The sequence below is a fragment of the Cryptomeria japonica genome, chromosome 5, assembly GCF_030272615.1.
Source record: "Cryptomeria japonica chromosome 5, Sugi_1.0, whole genome shotgun sequence".
NCBI classification, from domain to species: Eukaryota; Viridiplantae; Streptophyta; class Pinopsida; order Cupressales; family Cupressaceae; genus Cryptomeria; species Cryptomeria japonica.
This window is the reverse complement of record NC_081409.1, coordinates 846,287,426-846,302,684: the sequence shown is the minus strand read 5'-3', so window position 1 is coordinate 846,302,684 and position 15,259 is coordinate 846,287,426. Positions and strand designations below refer to the sequence as shown.

Here is a 15,259-nt window from a genome sequence, read left to right as displayed (position 1 = left end):
CGAATTCATCATTCGATGTGGTGTATTGAGCAGAGATTGGTGAAGGGCAAACAAATGAGCTTAATTAGATGTCATCAGGCATTAGCAGATGCTAGCTTTGTAGTTCATGTATTCCGGATTGTAGTTTGAACATTATTGTAAGGTAGTGAACCTTCCTTGAGGGTTGGAGCCTTCTGGATCATCTTATTTTGAGCAATGAGCTCTAGGCAGTGTGCTTGAATGCATGTGCATTCCCCATTGTAATATTTACACATACTACTACAGAGTATCATCTTATTGTGGGTAGGTTCCCATCGTGGTTTTTCCCTTAACTAGGTTTTCCACTTCAAAAATCTTGGTGTTATGTGTGTTGGTGTTATTGCCTTTATCTTTATTCTTGCTGTGGTTGATCAGATCTGAGATTGAGCTTAATTTGTTTAATCCGGTGAAAACTGATTCACCCCCCCCTCCCTCTCAGTCTTCCTTAATTGTTTATGCCAACAATTGGTATCAGAGCTAGATCCTCCAAAAGAAGCTTAACCGCTTGAGGAGATCCGAGATGGCAACTTATGTGTTCAAGAAGGAGAGTCCGAGATTTGATGGAAGCAATTATACTTGTTTGGAAGGACCGGATGGAAGTTCATTTGAAGTGTCTTGGAGATAAGTATTGGAAGATTACAAAAAATGTCTACAATGTTCCTCAGAATGGACCAATTACTACTGTTGAGATGAAGGATGCTGAACATAACGTAAGAGATAAGGAAGCATTGCTGAGTGCCTTGATCGATTCAGAGACGACTATTGTGATGGGTTTGCAGACTACACATGAGATCTGGAAGAAGCTAGAGACCTTGTATGAAGGACATGCGCAAGTTAAAGTTGCTAAGCTGCAAAGTTTGAAAGGGAAGTATGAAGCATTGAAGATGGGAGAAGATGAGAATATAACATCCTTTATGGCTAAGGTGAATGAGCTTGTCATGAATATCAGATGTGCCGGTGGAACCCTTGAAGAAGATGAGATTGTTGCTAAGGAGATGAGATCATTGCCCCCTACTTACAAACATAAAGTAGCTGCTATTTATGAAATCCGGAGTGTGACTACAGTGACTAGAGACATGTTGGTTGGAAAGCTTGCTGCATTTGAGTTGAACGAATTTGGAGAATCACATGGAAAATTTGAGACTACATTCAAAGCCTCTGTGTCTGGGAAGCAAAAGTATGATCCAGGAGAAAGTCATTGTTGGGTTTCCAGATATGAAAGAGAAAAGAGAGAGATGAAAGAGCAAGAAAGAGAATTGGATGAGCTTGAAGCCCTTATTGCTTGGAGGTTGCCTAATGGAGCCGTGTTGACGTGTCTAAAGTCCCATTGCTGCAAACTCCATCCGGCCAACGCAGAATAGAATTTACTCATTGAGTATCTTATCCTCTCTTGAGATAAGGAAACCCCTAATGCTGTTTTTTGGTCAAATGGGACGACCTCAAGGTTTTGGTTGTCAGGTCTTGACTGCGGGATTACTTAGTGGTTTGATGTGTTTTGTTGGAAACACAAAGGGGACTTACGGTGAGATAGGCAATTGCTGGATGAGTTCCCTAAAATCCTAACAGTCTTGTTATCGGTTGGTTTTAGTTGGATTGATACTAATTCAACAGGACTGCGGATTCTTGGTAAAAAAAAGGGGAAAAAAGAGGGATAGGGAAAAGAGATATAGGAAATCTAATTATTTAACTAAGATAGCATATTCAAGAAAAACAGACAGACATCTCCAAATAACCAGATTAAACACTATCAGCTATTTAAGCACAACATTTGTAAGAATCTAGTGCGATCTTCAAGGGAAAATTAAGTTTTCATGCTATTAAACATAACTTCAGAACTTTAACATTCATTCACTAAGTGTTTAATAACCGAACTAAGCATGTGAGAGGGTTCAGATAACCATGCAAAAGGAATGATAGTCAGTCAATCCCTAATGGTATGAACAACGAGGATTCTATCAGATGTTTATCTAGAAAATGCTATATTAAAATGAAAGACATAACAAAATAATTCAAATGGTGAAGAAGGAGACCATGCACTCACAATGAAATAGAAACAGCCTTAACTTTGCATTAAATCCTGTGTAAATTTCGCCAGAGCTTCAACAACAATCCATGAACTTCTTACAAAATAAGGGAAAACCAGTCCCTTTAAATAGGTTTCCAAAAATAGATGAATGGCCAAGATCTAAACTAAACAAGTGGCCCAGATTCATCTTTACAAAAGGTACCCATACCCATAAATAGAGGGTAAATATCAGCAACCACCCAAAGGGGAGCAATAACTACCTAAAAAAGGTAATTAAAATTATCCATAACAATTCAAAAAGTGCACATGCACAAAGTTTTAAAGTTTATAGTTGACTTGGCAATCAAATATGAACTTTGGCCAAAAAGTGACTTTTTCAAATTTGAAAGAAAAAAGCACTTTAGGAAAGCACTTTTTCTTTTCCAAATGTAGATTCTCTTTCTAAAACTTCATCTTTGCCATGCAAATACTCTTTCCAAAGGTCCCGACCTACTGCACGTTCTTCGCGAACATACTCCTGGAACCTGATGCACAATTGGAACAACAAATTGAACGGAGGCATAGGGGGATGACGAATTTTATACTGCATGCCCTCTAGATAACGGTCTACGTGCTTCAAACCATCTAGCCAGCTGGACCAATTATGCTCAAAACACGTCTGAATGTAGCTGACCTGCAAAACTAAGGTCCTCGGTGGAGTAGGTGATCTTGTGTGTTCTCAATCTTTTTTCCCAGTCCGGCTGCATTACGTCATCTGACAGATCATTTTTCCACCCCAAAACCATTGATCGGAGGATTGTCTTGCCAAGTTCCTGCATGTTCTTTAGAATTCCCTCGCATGCATCTTGCTCTTTGTCAATGATCTCCCTTGTCTCATTCTTCATAGTGATAATCCAGTACCATTCTTTAAAAAACGTTGATATCGTGGGGGTCTAGGATGGCGGAGAGTGTAGGGATCTGTGCCAATGCTGTTAGGGGAATGTGGGATTCAGAAGCACTATGCAATGGTCTCAGGAGTTGATCAATGTACCCCTCGGCCTGCTCAGCATGAACTCGATACATGTTCTTTTCAGCTGTTATCTCTTCGAATTGTCTAAGCACGTTTTGCACGGAGTCTTTGAATTCCTCCCTTTCTTGCTCCTTAGTGGCTCGTCCGATGGGGATAGTTGTGATGCTATAATCAGCCAGTGTAATTTGATCTGCTGGCTTGTCGACAGGCGGGGTGGCGATATGAAGGGTATGGTTCCTTTGCTCATCATGGGTTATCCTGGAATACGCCTTGGGCTTTTTCTTCCCCTTGGCCTTGGCTTGGTCTATGCGTGAGAAGATGTCTTCCAAGGCGATGGGTGGCCTGGTGGCTGCCTTGCGCTGAGCTCGAGCAACTAACCAGTCTTGAGGTATGGTCTGGGCTGATGCTATAGTTAAATTTGCACTTTGCTCTTTGCTCGCAACCGAATTCTCTCCCACTGAACAACTTGAGAATTCTGGTAGAGTCATCCTTGGCAGTACTATGTAGCTGCTCCATGACAAGAGGAGTGGAGGAAGTGTCAAGTTCTTTGCTCGCAACCGAATTCTCTCCCACTTCACTGAACAACTATCTAGTATCTTGATGTGATGGTTCCTCTTCAGCCTTTTCAAGCTCGCGAGTCTCATCTGTCCTTTGCTCTCCTTCAACAGTGGAGTCATCCTTGACAGTACTATGCAACTGCAATTCATGGCGGCTTTGCTAGGTGGGTTTATGCATCTCCAGCCCTTGAATGGATAGAATCTCTCCTTCCTCCACTTGATTCTTAGGTTCGGCAGATTCAATGGCTCTTACCTCGGTATCTAACCTGTCGGGTGCAAGAGGATCATCAACTCTGAATCCGTCAATATCACTCTGGGAAGGCGGAGCAGGTATATAATCTAGTTCAACTACATCATCAAATGAACTGGGGTCTTTTGATGATGAAGTGACCTCTAGTCTCCTAATAGGGATCTTTTCCTTTCTTGTTCTTTTAGATATCCGAGTTCCTCTGGAGGCTTTAGCCTTCTTCCTTTTTTCAGGCTTTTCAACCTCTTCATTTGGTGCACTGGAGGTTCCCTCATCTTCGGAGGACTGAGAATCAAGGCTACCCATCATTTGGTAGGTGAACTGGACTCCCTCATGAATCAGTCGCTCAATTTGCTGGTGCAACCACTGGTCAGTGTAACTTCCTGGGGCTGCCATAACCACCTCAAAATCAGTGATTGGATCTTGCGACCAATCAATGCCTGGAAAAAGATGTCTTACCGCCTCGAATTCCCGGACTTGTAGGCAATTTCTTGAATCTGTTAACTGATTTGGGACCCAACGATATTCATAGAGTCGCATTTGCTGCACACTCAGCCTTGAATATTCGCGTCGTCGGACTTCATAGTCATCAAAGTAGTTCTTCCAATAATCTTCAGCTGACTCCTTTGCTCTGTATCGCCTGCCATAGGCTCTCTTTGCCAGATTGTCGTGATCAAAGCATTTCCTTGGGAAATGTTCTTGTAGGCCGTAGGAGGCTAGTTCTGCAAGGGATTCCTTTGCATGAGCTGGGTTCTTCAGATGGACATCAAGGTTACCTATGATCATAGGGAAGACGAATCCAGATTGCTTTTTGTCTCTGAGTAAACTACTCTCCGGACATGACTGCCTTGCGACATCCAGGAGAACTATTTTGTCAGTTGGGTATCGTGGAAGTCAAAAAGGAGCGTCGTCAAAGCTAGCTATTTGGATTTAGGAGAACCTTGGGAACTGGATGAACCAGGCGCCATACCTCTGTACCAGAATGGTAGTTTGCTCTTAGAGCCTTATGTGTAGTCCTCCTTGCATCAACCTGACGAAGCGCATTGTGAAGGTGTCATTGACGCGCTCATACTAACCAACCGCATAGGCAGGGCTATTCTTTTCCCTTTGAGCTATGTTCTGATAGTGTAGTTGTGGATAACAATCATATACCTTTACCTGATTGGGCCCATTCCCAATCTCACCCTTCATGATTAAACCCGACAGTGGTTGGTTTCTAGCGAACATGTAGACCAAATAGGATGTCATAGTAAAGTACTTTTTCGCCTCAAGTTCGATCAATTGGGTATGGATGTTGTCACTTATGATCTGGGCCCAGTCGAACTTGGATTTCCCAGCGAAGACTTGTTCTGTGAAGTAGAACATTCACTCTTCAAAGTAGTTGGATTGGGGAAGTCCCTTAATGCTGCTGAGCAATGTGACCATGTCTCCATGCTCGTTGTGAAAGTCACTCCTGGGGGTCTTTTTCCCAATCTTGATGCTTGGAGGTCTTCTCTCCTTGTACCACTCCTCATTTATCAGTGTTTTGAATTTGGTAGGGTTCATATCATACGCCACCTGTGCTTCATCTATAGTTGTTCGAGAAGGGAATATCAAATGTGTCTCCAATGGCTTCAGGAGTGAAGTCAGCTAGGACCATATTCTCGAGGAGCACCAATCTGGTGTTTGGTTGGTAATGTCGAGCAGCCTCCACTACTAGTTCATAGTTTTGCACTGACGGGGGAAATCCTGCTGCTTCGGCGATGCCACTTTCCATCATCTGCCTAGGCCTGCCATAGGCATTAGGGGAGAAAACTCGGTCTTTGAAATCTTGAATATCAATATGCCCCAGGTCAGTATCACCTACATTTTCCCACATACTCTGAACTTTTGATTCCCTCAGACCTCTCTGATATTGATATTTCATCTTTTCGACTTTGCAAGGGATATCTGACTTGGATGCTCGTGATGTCTTGGCTGCACTAGGTGTTTTTCGATGATTCTACTGCTGATTTAGGCATTTATCCTACACAGTCGAATGCGGATTACGAGACGATATAAAGGAAACGAAGTGGGTTAGATAAAGGGATACACCAGCATACAAGGATCAACTTGAAAACTGAATTTAAAGAAGAGCATAATTCTTTAGCTAAAAAGCTTGATTGATTTAGACATGAATATTTATGAAGCTTTTCGATTGCAATTTTATTTATTCGGCTGCGGCTCAAGGATTTAGGCGATTTCAACTGCTAAATTCACACTTAGGCATTTTAAGATCACTTTTCAAAAATGGATGAGTTTAAATATTCCCTAAGTGTGAAAATGCGTTTCCTAGTTAACTCATGGGAATAGACTTCTAATTTCAATTGCTTCGCTTGACGCCCCTTATAAATGGGAAAAAATGCGGTTTTTTAAAATTTAATCATTTTATTCAATTTCACACAAACACATCCATCCGATTGTGCATATATTTTAAGCGATTTCAAGAGGGACAAGGTAAACTTACCTGGCGAAATGAATGGCGTGAATTTGCACAACTTGGCCTGCACAAATGATTTCCCTTGGATTTTGAAAAATATCTGTCTAATGCCCAACGCTTTGAAAAGATAAATTAACAATTTGCAAATTTGGGAATGAGAGAGTTCTTGATTGGAATTCGGCGATTTTACTTCTACTGCAAGCTCTTACTTTGCGATTTTAATGGCAAACTTCAAACTTTAACCTCTGCGTTCTTCCGTTATGGCATCAAACTTGGGCACTTTTTCCTCTTTCAACAAACTCCAAACTCCTCCGATTTTACCTTTGGCGTTAAAACTTGGGTTTATGATCTCTTGAAAACCCTCCCATACCACGATATTGCCAAACTTCGGGACTTTAGACAGGTTTGCAAGCTTTAAAATTTTAACACTTACCCCCTTTATGGCGAATTTCAGAGAATGAGGGAGTTTGAAAACTTTAACCTCATGATTTTCTTCTTCTTGAGATTTTAAACATCGCGATTCTCCTTTGCGGCGCGATTTCAGCGAATGAAGGGGGTTGTAATGTTAAGAAATCGCGATTTTGAGCTTCGAAGGGCATTCAGGCTTCACGCTACAACATTCATGCGGTTTTGGGAGAATTTTGGAGAATGGGGGAAGGGTTTGTGAACTTCCAACTCCGCAGCTCTTCCTCTTGCTGCGTCAAAGATGGGCATTTGACTTGAAGGTATCTAATACTTGCCAACAAAAAATCGCGGAATTACCTTGGATGGCGAACTTCGGCAATTTGGAGAGTTTTGTAAGTTTGTATAAACTTAAAACTTTCGCCATTTCTCTTACAACACGATTTTGGGCAGAATGGGACACTTCTCAAACTTTAAACTTTTCGTATTTTCCCCTTATTGTGCGAACTTCGACGTTTTCAGGGGTTTTGAAAACTTCGGCATTTTGGGAGTCTTTGGAAACTTTTCAACTTTTAAAACTCTCTTATAATGTGCTTTTCGGCATTTTGGGAGGGTTTTGCAAACTCTAAAAAATTTTTTTCACTTACCCTTATAACGCGATTTCGGCGTTTGGAGGCATTTTGTAAATTTTGCGAACTTTCCAACTTAGCCTATATATGCGATTTTCGGGTTTTCGGGGGTTTTGCCAAGTTTGGCACTTTAGTGCCCCTTTCCAACTTCGAAATCTTGAGAGCTTTTGCAAGTTTCTAAAAATCGTGATTTTAACTTGCATGGCGAATTTCGGCTATTATGTGCCCTTTGCAAACCTTTCATTTTTCACGCACTTTTTCCTTAGAATGCGATTTTTCGGGGTTTTCGTGGGTTTTGCAAGTTCTTTAAACTTCGCATTTTTACCTTATAATGCGATTTTCGGGGTTTTGACCCGTTTTGCCAATTTTCAGAAACTCATGTAATCTCTCCCCCTTAGTGCGAATTTCAGGCGCTCTATCTTTTACTAGGGGATTTTGCCAGTTTCTATCATTCCAAGCCTATCTCAAGCGATTTCACAAGTTTAAATGATCTCTTGGAATTTCAATGCCTGAAGGTTCAACTGACCCTGCAAATTCATAGGCCTCCGCACATGACATCATCATCTCATGGACTGATTACGGGCACACTCAAAAGGACGCGAGACACCCTACGCAGCACACAACAGGGCGAAGGCGAAAAGACCAAAAAGTGGAAAGAGGACCTTGTCGGCGACAAGGAGCGTGTGCAATGCACAACAAGCTGGTAAGTATGATGGAAAGTTACCTTTGAAATGTTTCTCTTGTAATAAGATAACAAATTTTGCCTCTAGGTGTCCTGAAAGAATGTCTAAATATGATAAGCATGAAAGGCATGATAGATCTGATAAGTATGATAGATATGAGAAGCATGATAAGCCTTATAAGCCCCACCGGAAGTTTAGAAATCAGAAGAGGTGCTATTATGCTGCTGATGAAGGTGTGACAGATGAAGAATCAAAGAATGGGAATTCAAAAGATGAGTTTTTATTTTTTTGCTATCAAGGAAGATGATCCGGTACCAGTGAATCCTACAAGCTGCATTGTTGAGGAGAAAGCTTTGGCTGCTAAGATTGAAGAGAAAGATGAATGGGTGATTGGTAGCGGTTTTTCACATCATATGATAGGTGATAAGATTAAATTTGTGAATATAGAGAGATATGATGGTGGTATAGTGAGATTTGGAGATTATGAAGCTTGTGTGATTCGTGGTAGAGGTTCTGTATCTTTCAATGGTAAGCATGATACTGATGATGTCTTGTATGTTGAAGTTTTGAAGCATATTTTTTTGAGTGTTGGACAGATGGTTGACAAGGGATATGATTTGCAATTCAAGAATGGTAAATGCAAGATCCTAAATGCCTCTGGTATAGAGATTGGATCAGGGACTAAGACTAAAGGTAATATCTTTCACTTGAATGCTGGTGAGAAAAGTTGCTTGATTACTCAAATTGATGAAAGCTGGTTGTGGCATAGGAGAATGTGTCATGTTAATTTTGACTGCATGATAAGGATAAGTTCTACTCAAGCTGTTAGAGATTTGCCTAAGATTGTAAAGCCTGCTAATCCAGTATGTAAGGAATGTCAGATGGGAAAGCAAACAAGAACTTCATTTAAGAGTAAGTTGTATTCATCTAATGGATTGTTAGATCTTGTGCATACTAACTTGTGTGGTCCTACTAGAATGAGAAGCATGTAGGGTGACAAATATTTCATGTTGCTGATTGATGACTATTCTACGATGATGTGGGTGACCTTTCTAAGGGAGAAATCAGAAGCACTGGAGAAATTCAAGATATTCAAAGCTAGAGTGGAGACTGAGACAGGGTTGAAGCTGAAGTGCCTGAGATTAAGTTGTTGAAAGGAAGAACAAAACTACTTTAGATGCTGCCAGAACTATGCTGATTGAAGGAAATGTTGCACAAATCTTCTGGAGAGAAGCTATTAGCATTGTTGTTTACACATTCAACCAGGTGCATATTAAAGGTGATTCCGGTAAGACTCCTTATGAGCTATGGTTTGGTCATGTTCCTACAGTTAGATATTTCAGGAAGTAAGTGTTATATCAAGAGAGATGAGGATATAGGAAAGTTTGATGCAAGATGTGATAAAGGAATCTTCTTGGGATATTCTACTGAGAGCAAGGCCTACCGGTGTTACAACGAGAGACTAAGAAATATAGTGGAGAGTGCAAATGTGAAGGTAGATGAATGTCTTGGAAAGCAGATCAGAGCATGCGGTTATGATTTTGATAATGAAGATGTTGTTTCAAAGCCTGTGCAGAATGAGATCCTAAAGCAGATTGATTCGGTGGAGACAGTCAATACAGATATTGCTGCTGCTGGTGAAGAAGTTCACGAGCCTGAGAATCAGAACAATCAGAAGACTCCGAGTTATGTAAGATTGAATCATTCCAAAAATCAGATTATTGGTGATAAGAATAAAGGTGTGATTACTAGGAGAAGACTTGCTGCTGAAGAGATGTTTGATTTCAAAGATTGAGCCTAAAGATGTTGCAGAAGCATGTAAAGATGCGAACTGGATAAAAGCAATGGAAGAGGAGCTGAATAAAGGGATTTCATCCTTTATCTCAGATTGGAGGTTTTCGTCTCCAATAGCCTCCCCAATGCCTTCTCGTGGTTGTAAAAAACCTGTAGCTGAAAGCTAATCTTCAAAAATTATAAATCAAAAGAATGAGAGGATAATCTCTCACGCATTGCTTTAACCTTCTTACTTTCATGCGAACCCTTATCCCCAAGATTCTAAAATGCCATGGGGAATATTCCTCCAATTTGAGCGCTCAACTTGAGGGTCCCATTACCATGAGGGGTCAATTATAAATTAAGTTTATGTCTAGGAATGAGCGCTCAAAAGGTAATATTTTAATTCATCATTTGTCTCCTTTAACCCCCTTCTTATAAAGTGACTTTATAAACTTTTGTAATTATTGAAAAAGTAACTTCATATTTTATTATTATAAAGTTCCATTAGGAAAATTCACTAAGGCCAAAAAGTGACTAAGTATAAGCCCTCATTAGTTAGCCAGTCATCTCCAAACACTGAACTTCACCTGTGGAATCTATGAACCAAAGAGTCTAGTGGGAAACTGGGGACATTACTCATCCATGGATAGCTTGTCCAAATCCTTCATTTCTTCTATTGCAGAGATTTTCAAATCAAATCTATCAAGGAGTGACCTTAATAGTTTTTGAATTACTACCGGTTCATCTATTTCCTCTCCCAAACCACGTATTGTATTGACTACCTTGTCAACTCGAAGGAAGAATGCTGCAATGTTCTCCTCGTCCATCTGCTGATGGTCTGCTGATGTTCTGATCACCAATCTGCTACAAGAGATTATAATCTCTTCTTTTAAATGCTGCACATTATCTCCTTTTCAGTAATCTGGTATTTCCCCTTGGTGTATGCACTATACTCTCCACCTTTTATACACAACACACATTACCCTTCACTTCAATATGTTCTTATATCTGCCCCAAGACAGGCAATTCTCGTTGTGGTCATTACCCTTCAACAGAATGGACACATCCTTTGTTATTTTGTTTTACACATTTTACTAATTGCACCTCTTGATACAACGTACCAATAGTCATGTTTCCTCTTAATTCTCTGCCTTTAGTGATGGCACAGCACTTTGTTTCATTGTGCCTTTTCTTTCATTAATTTCTGTCTTTGGTCAAATGTTTATGTTTAGACACCCTTCACTTCTAAATCGCACCCTTTCATGTGCTGACTTTGGTCAAATGTTTATGTTTAGACAAGTCGTTAAAGCTTGTGTTAGATCTTTATGAAGTCACTCTCTTTACAGTAATCCACCACCTTTCTCACATCAGTTTTTTAATATTTATCTGCCGTGTACTTTTTATGTGAGTCGCTACTGTTATATGAATCGAACTTGCTTTTCATATTAGTTGCTGTATCTTTATCTGCTGTGTGCCTTACCTTACTACTGGATGCCTTTGACACATCAGCCAGCATTAATAACAATCTATAATCTCTGTTCTTTTACGATATATTGGCCAGCATATTAATCTGCCTTTGAGGATGTAAGTATGCAAATCTTAGAGTAATCACTTGTCGACATTCTTCTATCTGCTGTAGCATTAATTTCTGTTCATTGCTCTCTGGTCTGTTTGCTGCCATAGTACAGTCTGATCAACCTCTCAACTCTGACATATACTCAAATCTGACATCATTGACAACATCTCAACAGTTATATGTTGCAATCTGCATATTTTTTTGTCCTTAGAAGTCTTGTGTTTATCCTACCATGCATTAAGAATTTTAAACTGCATTTATTAACATTCTAGTATATTGATATTTAAGTGTATCGCCTGTCCCATTAAAATATTGCTCTGCGGGGTTGTTGTTGTCCTTCTTGGCTATATGTATTAGTTTCTTGATTACTTGTGTTGGTAGTCCCTTCTTTTGTATTTCTTTGCTTCTGTTTTTCCCCTTTGTGGGGCCTTTCTAGGTTTCTCTACCAATAACTAAATATTGTAAACTGCTGTATTCTTGAATCACATTCGCCTACTTTTGGTCATCTATGGACATTAACATGATTTCTTTTTCTCTTGTAGGCATGATTTGTGAATTCATTTTTTAGAGGAGAATTTGTTTGATCTTATGAAAGTTTCTGTTGCTCTTGCAGGTAACAGTTATCAAGATATATTGCATTCAAACAAAAATGCATTTGTGGCTGGAGGCCAAGATGATGATTTGAGTGTAACAGATGCTTATCTTTTGCATCTTGTATGTGTTGGAACTCTGGAGCTATATTATATTTTTTATGTTTGTGTTATTTTGGTCAGAGTTCTGCATCCTTGAATTCCTGTCAATTATTATTTGGACTCTCATATCATCTATTTTCATTTTTCAATGAACAGATGCTATTTTTATCAATATAATTGATTATTTGCATGATGAAGTGGGTTTGATGTTGCAGCTTAATCATGTTTATAAAACAAGAGACCTTGTTACAAAAAATAATGCTAGATTGACTCAACAGTCAAATAATGGAGATAAATTGATAAATGCTGCCGAGCCTCCCCGAGATCAGGGATTTACTCGTCCAAAGGTGGCCTCACTTCCTACTTTGTTGTGAGTTTTTTTCTTGTTTTTCTTTCAAAACGGGAAAAGGGAGGCAAATGTATCGCGGACTGACATTGTTTAATACAGGTTCTAATTCTTGTGCCACTTCGAAGCATTGCTCTTAGGACTGTAAAGAGGTTAATTGAGTTGATACCAAACTCATGCAAAGTATGAATTCTTCTTTCCTACCAACTGATGTTTTTGTTTTACTTGTCAACATTTATACTTTTTAAATTATTGTTCACTGTTAGTCAAAACTAATTCACTGATAACTGATATCTAACAAAGTGAAGTATGTGAGAAATGTATTCTATTTATCTATAAGAAATATAAGCTGGACCAGTAGAATTATTAACAGTTTTGATGATAATTATGTGATCTCACTACTTAAATTCTAGTCTGTTGAGACTTAGAATTGCATGATAATTCATTATGGACTATGGTCAATGTCTCTGCTGGGATTATGCATTTCATCAGAGGGACTGCTAGAATTGTTTCTCTTGAACTTTGGAATATACGTTTCTGGAGATAATATTTAAGATGATTGACTTCCAATTAAAAAGAGAAAAATAAATCTTACCTGGCTTTGTTGGCTTCCTTCAATGTCTTCTTTTAATTTGTTTAACACTGTTTATCATTGATGCTAGTGTTTACTATTGGTGCTTTCTTAGTCAAAATTCTTCTGATCCCATTTTGGCACTTATTTTTGTCTTTTATTAGTTTATATATACACTAATGATATGAATGTCACTTGTGTAAGTGTAAGGAAAGCTATCCTACAGTGACCAGTTCATAGTTCCTGTTTAAAGTTTGGTCTCTGATCATAGCAGCTCTATTCTATCTTGTTATAGTTCGGGTTTAGTTTGTTTGTTGCATCTGGATAAATTGAGTGGTCTTTAATTTCCATATGTAATGTGTTTAGCTAAAATGAGCCTTGTTTCTTGATTTATCTTTTGTTATCAACTATAATAGCAACTGAAGTTACAGTTCATGGCAGTGTTTGAATTATTAGCTGAGATTCATTTAGGCTAAAGAGCAAGAATCACATTTGTAAGTTTATCATATTGTTCAGGCAAGTGAACACTGACATGACATTTTTTCCTGAAAATAAATTTGATATATCAAGAGAGTTGCTTAGCTTTGTATATGGATGCTAGATGCTTGAAAACATTTGGCAGATTGAAAATGTATATGTCAGACATCTGTTATTATTATCATATGGTATGCATGAAACTGTTATTCTTAAGCTCTCGTAGCACTAATTTTATGGGATTCTGCAACATCTTTGTGTGATTTGAAATTAGCTTTAAAATTTATAATCCTTAGTTGTTAAGATGAAATTTAGTTACATTTTATGTTTGCTAAGACTGACATGTTTATGATATTTTTCAGGAATCTATTGAATATAAAGATAGGTTTATTGATGAATTTGGTGCTGGAGAGGATGATGAAAATGGAGATCTAGAGGATATAGCAATATCTGAAGGCCAAAAGCAAGGGAAAAATAAAACTTCTTCAAAACCTGCTGATTTTCAAGCTCTTTTTGGAGGGAATAATGATGATCATTTTCGGTTTGGGATTAAATTCACTAAGTAATGCAGTTGATATTGAGTTTTTAACAAGGAGCTTATATTGGTGCATTTTTTTGTTTGTTAGAACTAGTAGTTATACTTTATTCAGCAAATACGATCTACCTGCATGCGACATGTCTCCTTTGGTGCTTTATAATGCTTATTTTCTCTTTTTGCTATGAGGGCTTGATGAGTCTCTCAACCAATATAAGGGAGATAATTATGAAAACATCATTGTTTTCATTAAAAATTTAACTCAATGTATGAGTTTTTCTTAGTACATTAGCAATCCTCTCAACCAATATAAGGGAGATAAATATGAAAACGTCTTTGTTTTCATTAAAAATTTAACTCAATGTATGGATTTTTCTTAGTACATTGGCAATCCTTTTCTTGTAAAAGACCATAGGATACAGAATTTCAACTATTAAACTAGACTTCTAAATACCTGGCTAAAAACAAAAGGGCAAGGAAGAACAAAACTACTGGATTTCATCACATGTAATGATAATTTATCCCAAATGAAGGGCTTGTGTGTAGATAAATGACCTTATCCAAAATCCCTGTTGAGCTGCAGCATACTCTCATGGTTGCAAGCTTTGGCATCTTGATATTTGTATCCTTCCAAAATTCCTTGTTTTTGCATGATGATGAAATGCTATTTAACAGCTGTCCTAGGCTAAGTTGCTGGTTCACTTAGAAAAGCAATGGATTTGGATCTGTTTCCTGACCAAGTTTGTGGTCTGGTTTTCTGTGAGTGCAGGCAGGGTATGGACTTTGGGCCTCTGATTGAGCCAGATACATCCATGGAGATACTTGAATGAATCTGGAGTCTAATCTTGTGCCCAGAGCAAACTTTCTGTGAACCACAACTTTTTTATCTTCTTTTTTATTTTTACTTACACTAATTATTTTCCATCATCACATTTCACAAAAAAGCATAAGTAAACACCCTGCACTTCCTTGCTACAAACAACGTTTCTCTGTTAACACTTAAGGTTATAGAGGGTCTTAGGACATGCATTGAGGAGATGACACTTGAGGTTGAGGTGAGAGACCTCATTTTTTTTTAAATGTAGAATTACAGGATTGGTAGGGGAAATCTTTTTTCTTTTGCGCTAGATATCTAATCAAAAACCACTCAATCACTAAGTAATAGAAATTGGAGTCTTTACATCACATGCATCGTACAAGTTACAAATTTCAAATGGTTTGCTTACTAAGTTTTGAATATTTTATTTGGTAGGTTCTTGG

General features: G+C 38.6%; 1 protein-coding gene across 6 annotated transcripts in view; it reads left to right on the top strand.

Annotated features, from left to right (window-relative positions):
- The window catches only part of LOC131072453 (protein NUCLEOLAR FACTOR 1), a 250,588-nt gene that overhangs the window by 114,436 nt on the left and 120,893 nt on the right, over positions 1-15,259 (top strand). For all 6 annotated transcript variants that reach the window (XR_009372778.1, XM_058008619.2, XM_058008617.2 and 3 more), the window contains exons 9-12: positions 11,995-12,095; positions 12,289-12,420; positions 12,522-12,602; positions 13,827-14,026. Coding sequence is in view for 5 of the 6 variants with exons in the window: in XM_058008619.2 (XP_057864602.2) it covers positions 11,995-12,095; positions 12,289-12,420; positions 12,522-12,602; positions 13,827-14,026 (514 nt within the window). In the remaining variant the exon portion in view is untranslated. The remainder of the gene's footprint in view (positions 1-11,994; positions 12,096-12,288; positions 12,421-12,521; positions 12,603-13,826; positions 14,027-15,259) is intronic.